Source organism: Ostrea edulis, chromosome 3 (assembly GCF_947568905.1).
Source record: "Ostrea edulis chromosome 3, xbOstEdul1.1, whole genome shotgun sequence".
Classification (NCBI taxonomy): Eukaryota; Metazoa; Mollusca; class Bivalvia; order Ostreida; family Ostreidae; genus Ostrea; species Ostrea edulis.
Genome location: NC_079166.1, coordinates 49,856,225 through 49,875,176, shown reverse-complemented (window position 1 = coordinate 49,875,176; position 18,952 = coordinate 49,856,225). Strand labels below are relative to the sequence as shown.

The following is an 18,952-nucleotide window of genomic DNA, read 5'->3' as shown; positions in this document are numbered from 1 at the left end:
CAAGATGCAGCAGATATGTTGTTTTCTCCAACTTTAAGGTGGTGTAATGGAATTTTTGCTGCATTATGTTTTGAAGAGAAAATGATCAGCTCCGTTTTGTCCTGGTTCAGTTTCAACAAGTTTGTAGCCATCCATGAAAACTAATATCTGCTATACAAGCTTCTAATCTTGAAAAGTAATTATTCCATCCATCCATTGGTTGTATTACAAGGTAAGTTTGAGAGTCGTCCGCATAACAGTGGTAGTTCATTCCGTGTTGTTGACAGATGGTTCCGATTGGTTTGGAAAGCAGGCAGTAAAGTTTAGGCCCAAGAGCAGACCCTTGGGGACTCCAAAAGAAAGAACTCGCTCAGTGGATTTGACAGAGTTAATAGATACAGATTGATGTCGCTCTTCTAAGTAAGACTGGATCCATGTTAAGGTACCACCTGTTACAATGTATTCCATAAGCTGTATCGAGTAAGATGAGATGGTCAATGACATCAAATGCAGCAGACAGATCAAGAAGCACGAGGACATCAGATGACCCGTTATCTAATGCCTGTGTAATGTCATGATGGACAGCAAGACGGTTTCTGTAGAATGCTGCTTTTTGTATGCTGACTGCATTGTGTCACAGAGACAATTCAAATCGAGATGATCGTCCAATCTCTTTAGCCACCACCTTTTCAAGTATTTTAGATATGAATGGTAGATTTCTGACAGGTCTGTAATTTGAAAGGATTTCCTTTTTTAGTCTTGGTTTCTTAAGCAGCGGTTTTATAACTGCCTCCTTGAAGCGGGAAGGATCTGGATTTTCAGAAAGGAATCCGTTAATTATATAGATATCATTGCTGGAAGAAGAGAGTCTAAGCATCGTTTTATCAGATAGGTGGGGAGCGGATCCAGCTCACAAGACTTGCCTGCTGACTTTTTGATGATTGACTCAACTTCGTAATAATTTATTTCATATCTCCTCATTCCATTACCTACACATCAAAATTAAACAAACCCAATGTGCGTTAAAAGAAAAGTTTATTGATCAAAATATGACAATACATATATTCTGATCATATAAAATTGTAAATTCACTTACAAACTTTGTAAATTATAGTTCTAGTGGTAGTATATTATACGGATTTCCCCTTGTTTTGTAAATTACAGTTACAATGATATAATTTTCACAAATAAATTTACGTCTGGAATCACTTACCATATCACAAATAAAACACAACCAGTAAATACTACTCTAGGATCATGAAATTTACAATTTTGGCAAAGGGTTTCCTGCTTCATTCAGTTTCAATTTCATATCATTAACATTAAAGAAGAATTACGTTATTCTTCCATCACCGGATACTTTCGTTATTTCCAACCAATGAAAATTGTCCTTACTGTAACAGAACGCTGTTGTGTCATATTACCCACAATGCAATTATTGCACATACATCACAAGATTATAGAATATGACAGTGGTGGATCTGGAGAGGGGGGGGGGGTTACGGGGGTTGCAACCCCCCCCCCCTTGGATTCGCGAGAGAGAGAGAGAGAGAGAGAGAGAGAGAGAGAGAGAAAGAGAGAGAGAATTACTATAGAGGTATTAAAATCCTAGGCGATGGAAATTGTTTATACAATTGTGCGTCAACATTTCTATCAGGTGATGATAATTCATATTATCTTTTATATAGTTTGTATAGATTGTATTATTGCATTTTATTTTTAAAAAAATGAATTATTGGGAGTAAATCGGAATGCATTTGAAAACAGGATTTGTTTTAAAATCAAGAGTGACAGATCTATGTCGTTTGAAAAATCCTTTCCAAATTGCTGGAAGAAGGCACATATTCTTCCTCTTTTCAAAAAAGACGACCCTTCTTTGTCTAGTAATTATAGACCTGTAGCTCTTTTAAGCTGTGTAAGCAAAGTTATGGAAAGAATAATTTTTAAACATGTATACATTTTTTTTCACAAGAACAACCTATTTTACAAATATCAAGCAGGTTTTTTACCCGGTCATTCTACAGTTTTCCAATTATTGGAGACTTATCATACTATCGTAAAAAGTATTGACGATGGAAATTTTTGTTGTATGGTCTTCTGTGATCTATATAAAGCATTTGATAGAATTTGGCATAAAGGTCTCTTATTTAAACTACAGACAGACGGGATCAGAGGAAATATTTTCCAATGGTTTACTAATTATCTGTCTTGTCGTAGCCAAAAAGTTATGTACAAAGACCAGTTATCTTCAAGTGCAAGTTTAAATGCAGGGGTACCCCAAGGCTCTGTCCTTGGACCTCTATTATTTTTAATCTATGTTAATGATGTTGCGGAAAATATGATGTCTTTCTGCAGATTATTTGCTGATGATAACTCAATTCAACATTCATCTAAGAATTTAAGAGAAATAGAATTTACGATAAATCATGACCTTCGTGTTCTAGATGAATGGTAAAAAAAAAATGGTTGTTACAATTTAATCCCTCTAAAACTAAAGCTGTATTTTTTACACTGATCCTCCTAAATTATTCTTTCAACATTGTCAGTTGGAATATGTGCCAGTGCACAGACATCTTGGATTGTTTGTTTCAAGCGATATGGGTTGGTCTCATTATATAAATACAATAACAAGTACGGCTTACAAAAAACTAGGACTTCTTAAAAAAACTAAAATTTACATTAGGAAGAGACATTCTTTTAAAAATGTATACTACTTTCATAAGACCAGTTTTAGAGTATGCGTCTGTTGTTTGGGATGGATGTACTTCATCCGATAGTGATATGCTAGAAAAGTCCAATTATGTGCAGCGCGAATTATTACTGGCCTTCCTATACTAGCGTCTAGAGATTCTTTGTATTTGGAAACTGGTTTAGAACCTCTGTCTTTTAGAAGAGCAACCGCTAAACTAGTTACTATGTACAAAATTCATAATAATGAGGTTCCGCAGTATCTAAAAGAAACAATACCTAATAAAACAAACAAAAAGTCCACGTACAATCGTACAATCTCCGTAATGGAGACAACTATACAGTACCAAAATGTAGACTTGAACTTTATAAAAAATCATTCGTTCCAGATGCTGTATCAATGTGGAATTCTCTTAGTATTGAATCAAGACAGGCTTCTTCAATTAAACAATTCCGTAAAAGTATTAGCTCTAATAATATCAATAATTCTAAACCACCTATATACTTTTCATATGGTTCTCGTTTCCTGAATATAATTCATACCAAACTAAGACATGCATGTGTTCTGAATTATGATCTGTATAGACGCAATATTGTTGATTCCCCGTTGTGTCCATGTGGTATGCGTGAAGATGCATACCACTTTTTCTTTACTTGTAATAAGTATTCAAATGCTAGATATAAAGTAATGGATAGATTGCTAAGATTACATGATTTGGTAATAATTGATACACATGTACTACTTTGGGGTGATAATGTTTTATCTATTGAACTAAATAAATTTATTTTTTCAAATGTTCAGACGTACATTCAAGAAACCAAAAGATTCAATTAATGCTATATTGTACTACTACTTATAGATATACCTATATGTAACATTATTGTATTAACTATTTACTGTATATTAATGACAATTGTGTGTTATTCTATTTTCTATAAGGAGAAGAACTCGTAAGTTGCAAGAACTTGTTTCTAATCCTTTTGTATATAGTATATACAATAAAATATGTTCAAATCATTACGTCTGATAATTATACAATAACATTAATCCAAATTTGAATTTAAAAATACAAATTGATAGCATTATGCATCACAAGATATAGAATATACACCACAAGATTATCGAATATACATCACAAAATATTAAACATACATCACAAGATATTGAACATACATCATAAGATTATCGAACATGCATCACAAGATATAGAACATACATCACAAGATATTGAACATACATCACAAGATTATCGAACATACATCACAAGATATTGAACATACATCATAAGATTATCGAATATAGCAACGTTTTACACGCCATAGTGCACATCCTTGCTGTCTTTTGTACATCATTTATTATTTGAATAAATGCAACTGCAAGAACATCTGGGTTTAGAATTAATAAATCAAATTGTTCATGGTCAGTTATACACTGGATCTCCCCCATATTCCCTACTGTGTAATCACATTGTTTACAGTACATGCATTCCTCTGCAGTAGGCGTGTCCTCACACTGTCCACAGGAACACCATTCCTCTAATGTGGAGACAACTGCATTTGATGTATCATCAGTGATGTTTTCAAGTAATATCTTCCACATATTCAGGCTCAAATGCATTTGGAACAATCCCAAGGTTGTTTTCTTGTGCCATTCTTGTTTAGATGTAACCATCTGCAGGTCAGTTTACAAAGGGGTTTGCTGAGTCACAGAGATGCTATCATGGCTCCCATGCGCTTGCAGGAGAATTAGCACTGACCATATAACTGAACCAAGTTTTATGGCTTTAGATGACATTATAAGATAAGATATATGGTGGGTGTATACAACATACTTTAGTTTATTTATTTCACTAGAAATATTGTAACGTGCGAGACCCGAGCGATCTCCTTGGGATCGTACTTGGTTTGCCCAAGTCTTATAAGGATAATAACGAATGCAAAATATACAGATATGCTTGTGTCACTTGCCTAGTGCTATAATTAACAAAGAGACATCACTTATGCCTATTTTAATCAAGGTGCTGCCTCTTGGCTACCCACACAACCTGGCAGCTTGCCACTTGGCTTACTCACACCACTTGGCAGCTTGCCACTTGGCTTACTCACACAACTTGGCTTACTCACACAACTTGGCAGATTGCCACTTGGCTTACTCACACCACTTGGCAGCTTGCCACTTGGTAACTTGCCACTTGGTCACCCGCACTTGCCACTTGGTCACCCGCACTTGCCACTTGGTAGCTTATGCAAACAATAGTATAGCCACACGACCTGTAGTCAACTTGGCTCTCTGTGATCACTTGGTCACTTGCCACTTGGCTTATGCAAACAATAGTATAGCCACACGACCTGTAGTCAACTTGGCTCTCTGTGATCACTTGGTCACCCGCACTTGCCACTTGGCTTATGCAAACACTAGTATAAGTTCTGACTCTCACGACTATGGTCTCTAGTTTGTAATTAAGCCTGACAATAATTCGTCGTCATGCAAGATGAATACATCAATTCACACTAGCACCCCGGCCTTTTTCCTAAATAAATAATCTTTACGTCAATAAGCATAATTTTCTATAGGCAAGAATCCGATTTTTGAGCTTACTTTGCTCATCTGAACCAAACATTCATTTTCATCTTATTTATATACATACAACATTCATTCTTGTAATTTCTTTTAATCAATTAACACGTTAATTAAATTATATACAATGATTTCTTGATTTACAAAATACTGCAAAGGGGAATAACTCTCAACCGCTTCATTTCTCCCCCCTTAAGCTCATGCGTCCCGCATGACAATATTCACAAGATTACATTGCATTATTTGGCACAAAACAAAGATTAGATTACACAGAAAGAAATGAAAAATTTAGAGACTGCTGAACTGTCTGCTCAAATGTTAGCCTATCTGTTCTATTACACATGTCACAAGTCTGCTTTCTACAACATTTTCTCCTTCTTCACGGTGATGACTTTTCTCCCATTCTCTCTGATAATGGTGGTTGTAGTTATTGACTTTGTATACCGGACTGGCTCTGTTTGAGTACAGGAGTCTACCATGTCTCTCTCTGTCTGCAAATCTGCAGACCTAGCTGACTGGACAGGAGGATCACTCTGTTCAGACTCAATCATAATAGAACAAGGTCGAGCTACCTTGGGTGGTGCTGGGCTGTATACTGGCATTGGAGAAGTTCTCTTCCTAACAGCAGGATCACATGTTGATCGCCTTTCTGTATCCGGACCTCTCCTTCCAAGCTGCACAGTCTCTATAGCCTCCCCAATACTAACATCTGGGTCTTCAGCCAACCACGCTTCCTCATCCTCTGATGCAGATCCATCATTGTCTCCTTCTGTCCCTTTAGACGAAATGTTCTCACTACTTTGCGTATCTTCTACAGTATGGTCGTCACATGTATTCTCCGTCACCTTGCTACACGAGGGATGGTAATTTTTCTCACTCTGTCTTGTTGAATGCTTTCGTTTGACATGCCTCAGATAATTAATCTTCTTGTCTGTGGAATAGTCACACTGTTTGCAGAAGAATCTGTTCTCATAACACTGAGCCATATGGTCTCTCCATATGGTGTGATTCGATGACTGGAAAGGGCAAAACGCACACTTCCGTACTGTATCCCCACGACTGGTTATCTTGGTGTTAGGCATGTTCCTGAAATGACAAAAATTAAGTGATTGTTTGTTTAAACAAAACTCCTAACATAGTTGACAATGAACAATACCACGTAAAGAAATCAAACTGGCTGCTATTCACAACTGGTTACCCTGCCTAGGTAACCCAACAAGCTAATATACATAGTCTTGGAGCCAACCATTGAGCTTTTTTTGTTCTACCAGAACGAAGAGTCTCAAGGTTGTTGTCAACCTCACTTGGTAGATGTTCTATCTCCGGCTCCTCACTTACAACGGTACTAGGATTAACAATTTCCAGAGGACTCTCTTTCTCGTTCCGCAAAATTTGTTCGCGCTTCAACCTGAGTCTGTCTACGTGTACAACTTGGGCTTTTCCGCGTGTCCCACAGTTCACTTTGAACGTAATATCACTGATTTTGTCCATAATCTCATATGGACCTCTCCAGTAGCTTGTGAACTTTGGAGACAGACCAACTTTCCTCAAAGGGAAATAGACATAAACCTGATCTCCTTTGCTAAATTTTTGCCACGAGAGCTTCTGATCATGGTATTTCTTTTGGCGTACCATTGCTGTCTTGATATTCTCTCTGGCATATTATGTACTTCTTCCATTCTTTCTTTGAGTTGCCAAGCCCATTTATTTTTGGGTATATACTTCACTGCGTTTGGCATCTCATACATTATGTCAAGAGGCGTAGATACCTCTCTTCCGAGCATCATGTAATTTGGTGTGAAACCAGTGGTTTCATGTACTGAAGCTCGGTATGCCATCATTATATAAGGCAGATAACTATCCCAGTCAGAGTGGTGCTCATTAACATATGCACTTAACATTGTGGCAAGTGTTTTATTAAAGCGCTCGACCATTCCGTCACTTTGCGGGTGATACGGAGTGGTTCGAGTCTTCTTTATTTGTAGCACACGGCACATCTCAGAGAAAAGTTCACTTTCATATTGGCGTCCTTGATCTGAGTGAATACTGGACGGCACGCCAAATCTTGACACTACTTCTTCTACTACTATTCTTGCAACTGTCGCTGTCTCCATATTAGGCATGGGAAAACTCTCAGTCCACTTGGTGAAATAATCAGAAACAACAAGTATATACTTGTTGCCATTTTCAGTGACTGGGAGTTCTCCAAGGATATCCGTTGCAATTCTATCCATTGGTAATCTACTTTCTACTAGTGTCATTGGTGCTTTCTTTTTCATCTGAGGACTTTTCCTTCTGGAGCATTTCTCACAACCGGCAATATAGGCCCTAGTATCTGCCTGTAGACCTGGCCAGTAATATTTCTGACGGATTCGCGCAAGCGTCTTGGTAACACCCAAATGACCAGCAGTCTCCAAGTCATGACAAAATTGGAGAACCATTCTACGCTCGGTTGCTGGTACTACTGCCTGCAGGCTAGAGAAATTTCTATCTCCTTCAGTGTACTTTCTGTACAAAATATCATTGTCCAGGACAAGGATATTCCATTGGGACCAAAGAGACCTTACAACATATCCCAAGCCACTTATTTCTTTGTAATCAGGTCTTTTTCTCTTATATAACCAACTCTTGACAAGTTTCAATTCACTGTCCTGATCTTGTACATCTTTTATCCTGCTATATGGCTCCTCGATAGCACCTGCTTTTGCTGCATTGCAAACGGGAGCATCTCTTTCTGGTTCGTATCCACACTGGCGACATGGCACTCTGCTTAGGGCATCTGCATTTCTATGTTGCAACCCTGGGCGATGCTGAATCTGGAACTTGAAAGCGCTGAGTGTTTCTAGCCATCTGGCTAGCTGGCCCTCGGGATTCTTGAACTGAAACAACCATCTTAGTGACCCATGATCACTGCGGACAAGGAACTCCTTACCGTAAAGGTAGTGTTTGAAATACTTCACAAAGTGTACAACAGACAGAAGTTCTTTCCTTGTCACACAGTATTTACGCTCACACTTGGTTAGTGTCCTGCTTGCGTATGCTATGACTCGCTCACTGCCATCTATGCTTTGTGACAACACAGCCCCTATTGCCTGATCACTCGCATCTGTATCTAATACAAAGAGGAGGTTGAAATTTGGATGTGTTAAGACAGGAGAGTTGGTTAAGCGATGTTTTAAGCTTTCAACGGCTTCCTGACAATGTGTTGTCCAGATAAATGGTCTCCCCTTTTCAGTTAAGGTATGGAGACATTTGGCAATCGCAGAGAAGTTCTTGATGAAGCGGCGATAATATCCGCATAGTCCCAGGAATGACCGAAGCTCGGTGACGTTTGCTGAAACCGGCCATTCCTTCACTGCAGCAATTTTGGCTGGGTCTGTTGCCACACCCTTCTCAGAGACAACATGCCCGAGGTAAGTAACCTCTTTTGCAAAAAGAAAACATTTTTTGGCTTTTAACTTTAAGTTTGCATCCTGTAATCTGTCAAACACTTTTGTTAGGTTTTCAAGCAACTGGTCAAAGGTCTTACCTGTGACAATGATGTCATCCAAGTAGACTAAACATATGTCCCATTGTAGCCCTAAAAGAACGCTCTCCATCAGGCGCTCAAATGTTGCTGGCGCACAACTTAAACCAAAGGGCATGACATTAAATTCAAAGAGCCCTCGCCTTGAGGAGAATGCAGTCTTTGGCTTGTCAGCTGGTGCCATCTCCACTTGCCAGTATCCGGAGCAGAGGTCAAGTGTAGAAAACCAAGTGGAACCCGACAACTGGTCAAGGGACTCGTCAATCCTCGGGAGAGGATATGCGTCTTGCAATGTACAACTATTCAGTCGCCGGTAGTCTACACAAAACCTATGAGTCCCGTCTTTCTTCTTGACTAATACTATTGGTGATGACCACGGACTACTTGAAGGTTGAATAACACCTTTCTCCAACATGTCATCTAGGTTCTTATCAACCTCGTTCATCAAATGGGCTGGTACTCTCCTTGGTTGTTGTTTAATAGGTCTGCTGTCACCTGTCTCAATATGGTGTTTGACTATCCCAGTTCGGCCAAAGTTATTCTCTGCAAACAGGCTTGCATATTTAAAGAGAAACTCTTTCGCCTTCTGTCTCTGTTCTGAAGTCAACCCACTTTCCGATTTTCTGAGTAAATCGGCAAGGTCCTTACGTAGCTCTTTGAGTGGTAATATGTCGTCATACAGAGCCTTCATCTGTATACGTACTTCTCTAATTTCTGTCAGCTGTCCTACAACTGTCCCTGTATGCAACACCTTGGATTCCTCACTGACATTCATCAACCTTACAGGAACTGTTTCCCGTGAACACAGAATCGTCCTTGCTGTCAATGCACCTGCTTTCATAGTCTCCTTGCATACTGGCTCTACTATACTATCGCATCTTGGCAGATTTAATCCATCTGGCACACATACTTTCCCTTGGATAATGACCTCGCTTCTTGGGGGAATACTCCCAGTCCCTACTGTTGTAACGCGGAAACAGCCTAGTGTCCCCTCTATTGACATAATGATATCCTTTCCGTTAATGCTCAGCACCTCATTGCTCATGTCTATTGTACAGCTGTTTGCCTTTAGGAAGTCAAGACCTAAAATGCCATCTACCTTGATGTCGGTCACAACAGCTTCGTTGTGGTAGGTCTTTTTGTCAATAGTAAAGTTAAACTCCGCCTTCCCTCTGACAGACAGTGGAGTACCATTGGCAGACATAATGGTCTGCTTTACCGTATGTAGGTTTGGTCTAACAGTTTCTGACAATCTCTCGTACAATCTTGCCGACACGAGAGTAACAGTAGCCCCGGTGTCAACCAAAACTTTTGTCCTCTCACCCTGGATATTGACACTGACGTACAACCCACATTCTTCAATTGAAGATCCGAGTCCAACAGACACTTGGGGACCTTTACTTGGTCCTTTGTCATCTGGGTGAGTCTTCGACTTGCAGTCATCAGTTTTACCATATTTCTGTTTGGGCCTATTTCTCAACGTAGGACAGTTGCGCTTGATGTGCCCTGGTTTGTCACATTCATAGCATATGATTTCTTGTCTTGATCTATCTGCTTTCTTACCACTGTTCTTGTGCCACCTGTTATTTTCTCGTTGCCTCGATGTCTTTAGTTCCTTAAGCTCTTCTGCTAGGCTTTTCATACTATCTTCCATACACTTCATCCAGCCCTCAAGTCTGCTGCTTGCAACTGTTTCAGATTGCTCTTCTACCACAGGTGATCTTAAATGTCCCTTTAGCTCTCTTTCCCTTCTTTCGACTCTGTTATATGCCTCTAGCTCTACTGCGAGACTTATAGATTCATTCAGGTTTGCTGGTCATGACTGTTTGATTCGAATACGAATATCGGAATCTATCAGTGCATCTATGAAATGATCCTTTGCAAGTGTTTCTCTGACTTCACCAGGCGCCGTTGGATACGCTAAGTTTGTAAGGCGTCGAATGGCTTGGCTTAGCTCAGACAATGTTATTACACCAAAATTTCATTTAATGGCTCGTTAAAACACCACTTATGAATTATGATTTCACCATCGAAAGAATGATATACAAGTTCTCGATTATACTACATATGTATATGATTTTTTCCCCGGAATGATAAAGGGGTGTTTTGTTTGCAAGTAAGAGATTTTATAGTCCAAATTTCGCTAGGTCGGTGGTCTCTTCCCATGTACATTGTATCTGGGTTCTCTCTTCCAAATCAAAGGATTTAATTTTGATTAATTTGTGTAGCGATATACGCTTGAGCAGATAAAATGATTTAATCTTTTATGTAGCGATATACGTGGATCTGATTTTGATTAGATTGTCTTTTATATTTTCAATAATTTGAGTTTATGATAATTTGGTGCTCCATATTTCAAGCAGTTCAATCTTTTATCGCTGCATTATCGCTGCAACAAAACGTTTTGTTTAAGTTTTTGTGTTTTCTTTGGAGGAGGGGTATGTTTTTTATGTTTGTTTTTTTTTAATTTTGTTATTTATTTTTATTTCATTTTTTAATTTGTTTTTTTTTTTTGGGGGGGGGGGGGGTATTTTTGGCTTGCCTTTTTTAAAAATGTTATTCATTTATGGGTTTTTTTGTTTTTGTCTTCTTTTTTTTTTTTTTTTTTTTATCACATATGAATTATGTTGAAATACTTTAATTGAATTCATAAATGTATTTAAATAATCATAATAGATGATATATCTAATATGTATATTGTTGAAACCATCGAGTGTTTGATCCCGTGTATCTACCAATCAATCGAGTGTTTGACATCGGGTGTGATATGCGCGTATCTCTTACTTCGAAATGGCGACTGACAGGTAAATCGCCCACAAACTTGTGACAAAAGCAGCATTTCATTAGATCTAATTGTAATATGTTGATGATGCTTCAGTTAGAGCAAGCATATTCATGCATGGATCCATAATTTTTTCCCAGGGGAGTGGGTACCACCCGGAGCAATCGAAACAAAGTGCATAAAAATAGTAACACTACAGTAACAGGAATCTGGGAATTTAGAAAAGGAAAAAATGCAACGACCCTCTGACTCTTACTTACCCCTGCTTTTACACTGTGATGTATGCAGGAGTGAGTCAGAGCGGACTCCATATTCAAAAGTGGGAAGTGGGAATTCAGCGAAACCAGCTAACGTAGCTGTTTTGCTAGTTTGGGGGAGGGGGGGAGGCTCCATAATGGTGCAAATGCGGGAGTGATTCACTCCCGCTAAATCAAATGATATTCTATGTTCCTTAGTCAATATATAAATTTACAACTCGTTAGGATCTCCATAATGGTGCAAATGCGGGAGTGATTCACTCGCGCTAAATCAAATGATATTCTCTGTTCCTTAGTCAATTTATAAATTTACAACTCATTAGGATCTCCATAATGGTGCAAATGCGGGAGTGATTCACTCGAGCTAAATCAAATGATATTCTATGTTCCTTAGTCAATAGATAAATTTACAACTTGCAACTTAGGATTTGTGAGGCTCTATTCTACAGTTTTCAACCATTTCGATATATTCCAATTTCTCGATTCATATTTGTGCGCCGTGCTTGATGTACTGAAGTTTCAACTTCCGATTGTCAAGTGTCCGGGTAGCACAGAGGTTGCGCTCTCGCTTCTCACCACTGCAACCTGAGTTCGATCCCCGTGATTAGCAGTGGTTGTATGTGAGAGGGTATGGCGGTCGCCCACTCGGACACATGGGTTTCCTCCGGATACTTGGGGTTTTCTCCCACATAAATGACCAACTAGCGGAAACGTCTGTGCATCAAAGGATCCCATTGGAAATAAGCTTTCGAGCTTTCATGGGTTAACCTTGGTATTTATGTTTGTATGTATATGTATACTGAATAAACATTTATTTTATTTATTTGCTTATGCCATATAAGTTAGTGTTTACATCAATGGCCGAGTATGGAGGAGGGTATTGAAAGAGTCTGAATTTAATATCAAGTGAAGAAACAAACAGCAGAGTGTAAATTCTTTCTGCAACCATATGATTTTCCTTTCTTTGTCAGAATGGCTCGAGTAACTACATTTTCGCGCTGATTGTCAATGTTTAAGTTTTTCAGTAGATCCACCTACGCGATCTTGCGATAACAAACATGGTGGAGCAGACGAAGAATTTTGCATGCTGTACATGATATTTAATGAAAAACATCTTTATTAGACATGCCCGAGCACAAAATTGGTACTCCTTTTGGTGTAAACAACATTTGGGACTAATGCAAGGAGCTTATTATCGGTCATTCATAAAATTATTTTGCACCATTACGGAGATCCTATGGAATTGTAGCCCTATCCCGAAAACATCAGAAAAAAATCGGTTAGGTTACATTATTACAGCTACTGTTTTGCTTACCTTTTACAACTGTATTCCACGAATCTAGATCACTGTAGTGTACATAGGATTCAGTTATCAGAGTATATTCTTCAAGTTAATCATAACTACTTTGACACTGATTGGAAATTTGTGTGCTGACATCATCATATGCAAAGAAATTGAAAGGCAAGGAGGCGACTTAAAAGTCAAAGTGAGGCTTCATTTGTTGGTGTTAAATGGCGTCATGTTAGGGCTAGTTATATTCGGCGCTCTTGTGCGTCACAATTTTTCTGAAGAAAATTTATCACTTATTTGTAATTGTATGTATTGAACACGACCAGAAGTCACACAAGGTGGGGTCACAATAGGGGTAGTTTAATACATATGCATTTGGGGCATGAATCATGCAAACACCCCCCCCCCCCTTCAACATATTGGAATCGGTTGTCGTCCGTCGTGTGTTAACAATTGAACATATTTTAACTTCTTGATAACTACCAGTCCAATTCTTTTCAAATTTGGTATAAAGTATCTTTGGGACAAGGGGGGCATAAATTGTAAATTTCAGGTCTCCAGCACCCCTGGGGCCTTAGGGGTGGAGCAAAAACTGCCCAAAATTGACCAATTTTCAAAAATCTTCTCAAGAACCGCACATGTGTAAGAAAAACTAAATGCATGGTGATAGAGAGCAGGAAGGCCTCTACCAAAATTGTAAATTTCATTATCCTGGGGGTGGGGGTTCTGACCCCAAGGTGGGGCCAAACTTGGTATATAGTGTTTATGTGTAAAACACTTAGATAACATCTTCTTTAGTGCTTTTGATACCATATTGAAACTAAATAGATATTTAGAAAGAGCAGGTAGTCCTTTACCAAAATTGTAAATTTGATGATCCCAGGGGTAGGGGTTTTGGTATCAGGGTGGGGCCAAAATGGTCAGTTATTAAATGTGTGAACAATAGACATTTTTAACTTCTTTTGATAACTATCATTCCAATTCTTTTCATATTTGGTATGAAGGATCTTTGGAACAAGGGGAACATAAATTTTAAATTTCAGGATTCCTGCACCCCTGGGGCCTTAGGGGCAGGGCAAAAACTGCCCAATTTTCAAAAATCTTCTTTGCAAGAACTGCACATGTGTAAGAAAAACTAAATGCATGGTGATGGAGAGCAGGAGGGCCTCTACCAAAATTGTATATTTCATGATCCCCGGGGTAGGGGTTCTGACCCCAGGGTGGGGCCAAACTTGTTATATAGTGTTTATGTATAAAACACTTAAATAACATCTTCTTTAGTGGTGTTGATACTAAATTGAAACTATGTGGATAGAGCAGGTAGTCTTTTACCAATATTGTAAGTTTGATGATGCCCAAAGTAAGGGTTCTAACCCCAGGATGGGACCAAACTTATATATAGTATTCATGTGTAAGTTTGCTGATACTGTATCAAATCTAAATGCATACTTAGGAATAGCAGAAAAGGATGTACAAAAAATGGTGAATTTCAATCAAAACCCAGGGTTATGACTTTAGGATGAGTCGAAATTAGTCATATGTTTTGATGTTTTAATGTTAATACACCTATTATTTAGAGCCTTTCATCAGTGTATGCACTTTTGAAGGCAGTGAAGTTTTAAGAACACATCTTTGTTTTATACTGTTGCTGAACATTAGAATTTAGCTTAGATATTCAGAATAGGGAATTTTTTCTAGATTTCATAGCCCATGGAAGTAGTGATACTTTTTCACAAATATTCAGGTGACCGATAAGGCCTGTAGGCCTTTTGTTAGCTTACCTGAGCCGAAGGCTCAAGTGAGCTTTTCTGATCAAAATTTTTCTGTCGTCAGCATAAACTTTTCACATTTTCATCGTCTTCTCCAGAACCACAGGGCCAATTTCAACCAAACGTAACACAAAGCATCCTTGGATGAAGGGCTTTCAAATTTGTTCAAATGAAGGGAGATAATTGCAAAAATAGGGGGTGGGGTCATTTAAGAATCTACTGGGCCAGAGGAGCTGAAATTTACATGAGAACTTTCTGACATATTGCAGATTCAAGTTTGTTAAAATCATGGCCCCTGGGCGTAGGATGAGGCCATAATAGGGATCAAAGTTTTGCATACTAATATATAGGATAAATCTTTAAAAATCTTCTTCTCAAGAACCACTGGGCCAGAAAAGTTTACATTTACATGAAAGAAGCTTTCATATTGCAGATTCAAGTTTGTTAAAATCATGTCCCCCGGGGGTAGGATGGGGCCACATTAGGGGATCAAAGTTTTACATACTAATATATATATATATATATATAGAAACAAACCTTTAAAAATTTTCTTCTCTGAATCTCAAGAACCATTGGGCCAAAGAAGTTTACATTTGCATGAAAGCTTCCTGACATAGTGCAAAGTAGAAATGTACATGAAAGCATCCTGACGTTGTGCAGATTTAAGTTTGTTAAAATCATGGCCCCGGGGGTATGATGAGGCCACAATAGGGGATCAAAGTTATACATACAAATATATAGGGAGAAAATCTTTAAAAATCTCCTTCTCGAACCATTGGACTAGGAAAGTACAAATTTACATGAAAGCTTCCTGACATAGTGCAGATTTAAGTTTGTTAAAAATCATGGCCCTTGGAGGTAGGATGGGGCCACAATAGGGGATCAAAGTTTTATAATTATGTTAATATATAAAGAAAATCTTTTTCTCAAGAACCATTGGGCTGAAGAAGTTTACATTTACATGAAAGCTTCCTGATGTAATGCAGATTCAAATTTGTTAAAATCATGGTCCCCAGGGGTAGGATGGGGCCACAATAGGGGATAAAAGATTTACTTACTAATATATGGAGAAAATCTTTTAAAATCTTCTATAGAACCATTGGGCCAAAGAAGTTTACATTTACATGAAAGCTACCTGATATATTGCAGATTCAAGTTTGTAAAAATCATGGCCCTCGGGAGTAGGTTGGGGTCACAATAGGGATCAAAATTTTACATGCGAATTTAATTATATGGAAAATCTTTGGATATGGGCCATGGTGAACAATGTTGCCCATGGGCCTTTTGTTTATTTTCGGATCTGGGATCTACACTTTTTTTTAAATATTTATTATTTATATTATATAAACGTAAAGATCATCCAAAAGTAATTTTTCGTCTCTGTTAAGTAATTAGTAAAAATTGTGATTGTGAGGAGAAGAAATAAAATTACTAATAATGAGATTTTAACTAATATGTAAGAGAGATGAGAAATAAAAAATTTTGAATAATCTTTAATATTTACAAAACATATTAAGTAAAAAAAAAATTAAATGTGTTGATCCTAGATCCCTAAAATAAAGATGGGTTGGAGTTTGCATGTTCCAAGACCTATAGTTACACAGATTTATTCTAACAAACTGTATCTCGTACTGTACTATATGTCATTGTTTATTACCACAGCAAATTGTACTGGAAAACATAGACCATGATTGACATGCAAACTTTCCGTATACAACTAGCCCATTATTAGTCATGATGAACTTGTACATATGTAGAATATATCCGATAACTGAATTCTCACATCTTGCAGTGATTTTTTGGGGGCCAAAATGCCACCGATATTCGGCTGTTTCCCCTCTCTAAAATTAGCTATTTTTTCCCAATTATATATGTATGTTTTTCCCAATTTCAAATCTAGGGAAATTAGGACATTTAAAAAAAAGGTTACCGTATATTGCTGACAAAGAGTAAATACGTTTTTTTCTTCAGTTTTATTCTCCAAACCACTGCACATGCAAAAGGTTTTGTAAAGAATATGTAAAACAATAGAGGCATCCATATAAGCAGATATACAGCGAAATATATAGTATTAAGCCATATTGTTGACAATTTAGTTTGACCGCCATTATATGTAGGGTCAGGCTAATAACAGGAAGTGGCCAACTATATAGGGTTTTACTAAAATCCGAAAAATACAAACAGGGAAACTTGATTATTAATATAATATTTACAAGATTATGGGTACAAATGCTGGTGAATTAATAATTTATTATTTTCTTTATGAAGTTAGACAATAAGTATTTCTTAGAAAAAGTAAATAATATCTATACAAGGTGTACTGACTTCCAATACATATTTAATGTTAAATAATGATTTATTTTATGATTTCAAATCAGATCTGAAATAAACCTCAAACAAAAGAAATTGTTATTTGATTATTTTGTGCATCTTTACCATTTTAATTTACTATTTACTATTTACAATTTGAGGAAAATGTCACTAATTTTTCCCAATTCAAAAGGAGGGGTGGTAGTTTGAAAAACAAAAAAAATCACTGTCTTGAAAGGTAGATCCTTGAAATAAAGCTGAAAAAGTAGGTAAAGCAACAATACCAGCTGCAATAGTGAAATAGCAGAGATACACATAGTCACACTGTCACATAACACAATTTCAAAGAGACATGATTTAAAGCGTAAATATTTGTATTCATACACATGTACCATAATGTTTTGCGTTAGCAGTTTTTATACGCCCGTCTTAAGACGGGACATATTATGGTATGACGTTCATGTCCATCTGTCTGTCCGTCCGTCTGTTAGCTTTTTCGTGTCCGACCCGTAACTTAAATACTACAATGCCTAGAATCATCAAACTTTGTCTGTAGATACATCTTGGGTAGAAGGTGTGTCGCACATTAAAACCAGGTCACGGTGACTTTTCATTAAGAAGATATCCGTCTGTCCGTCCGTCTGTTAGCTTTTTCGTGTCCGACCCGTAACTTAAATACTACAAGGCCTAGAATCATCAAACTTTGTCTGTAGATACATCTTGGGTAGAAGGTGTGTCGCACATTAAAACCAGGTCACTGTGACTTTTCATTAAGAAGATATCCGTCTGTCCGTCCGTCTGTTAGCTTTTTCGTGTCCGACCCGTAATTTAAATACTACAAGGCCTAGAATCATCAAACTTTGTCTGTAGGTACATCTTGGGTAGAAGGTGTGTCGCACATTAAAACCAGGTCACTATGACTTTTCATTAAGAAGATATGGCCATATATGGCAAAAACTTGTCCGGCTCATAACTTGAAAACTATTAGACCTAGATTCACCAAAATTGGTCAACTAATGCATCTTAGGTAGAAGGTGTGTCGCATCCTACTTTAAGGTCACTGTGACATTTAATTAAGGTGATATTAAAAAAAATGTTTTAATGGGTACAATCTATACTGTTAACAATATATGACGGGCGTATCATGTGCCGTGGCGGTGCACTTTATTGAATATTAACAGAAAAATCTAGGAAGATTCAAAATACACCTTTATGTATAGAAAACATTAGAAACTTATTGTAGCTATCAACCACCTCCTTCGGTTGTCATGGAAACCATTTCAAACTAAGATTAATGATAGCTTACTCTTTGCAATATATCATAACCGTTTTCAGGAACACACCAGCTTATTTTGTAAAAACGTTTTTGGGAAAACATTTAGAAACTGTCTTTAATTTATAGAGTCCAAATTTCTAGAATAACATGCTGTTTATTTCTACATTTAAGATTTTTCGCACAATTTACAAGATAGATTGCATGTGTAGACTAGAAATTGAATTATCATAAATAATACCCAGTTCTTAAACATCGATATACATTTCTCAGTGACCTACTTTGAGACAATGTTGAAATTGTCGGAAAATGTTTTCTACTTTTTAGCTCAAGTGAGCTTTTCTGATCGGTGTTGTCCGTTGTCTGACCGTCTGTACACTTTTTACTTTTCAACTTCTTCTCCAGAACCACTGGGCCAATTTTAATCAAACTAGGGAAAACGCATCCTTGGGTAAAGGGCTTTCAAGTTTCCTCAAATGAAGGACCATGCCCCCTTGAA

The 18,952-nt window shown here is 37.6% G+C and overlaps 2 protein-coding genes across 4 annotated transcripts in view; one reads left to right on the top strand and one right to left on the bottom strand.

The window, feature by feature from the left end:
• Positions 1-5,604: 5,604 nt before the first annotated feature.
• LOC125676451 (uncharacterized) lies at positions 5,605-6,736 on the bottom strand. Its single transcript, XM_056160926.1, has 2 exons — positions 6,492-6,736; positions 5,605-6,331 (listed from the first exon to the last, which is right to left on the bottom strand). Exons 1-2 carry the CDS (start codon positions 6,734-6,736, stop codon positions 5,605-5,607), a joined length of 972 nt encoding a protein of 323 aa, XP_056016901.1.
• A 4,581-nt stretch (positions 6,737-11,317) lies between these two features.
• Positions 11,318-18,952, top strand: part of LOC125676011 (uncharacterized) — a 17,005-nt gene continuing 9,370 nt past the window's right edge. The window contains exon 1 of one of the 3 annotated variants that reach the window (XM_056158077.1): positions 11,318-11,575. The gene's annotated coding sequence lies outside the window, so the exon portion shown is untranslated. Of the gene's footprint in view, positions 13,298-18,952 lie in introns of all 3 variants that reach the window. The other 2 variants (XM_048913895.2, XM_056158076.1) reach the window with 2 other exon arrangements.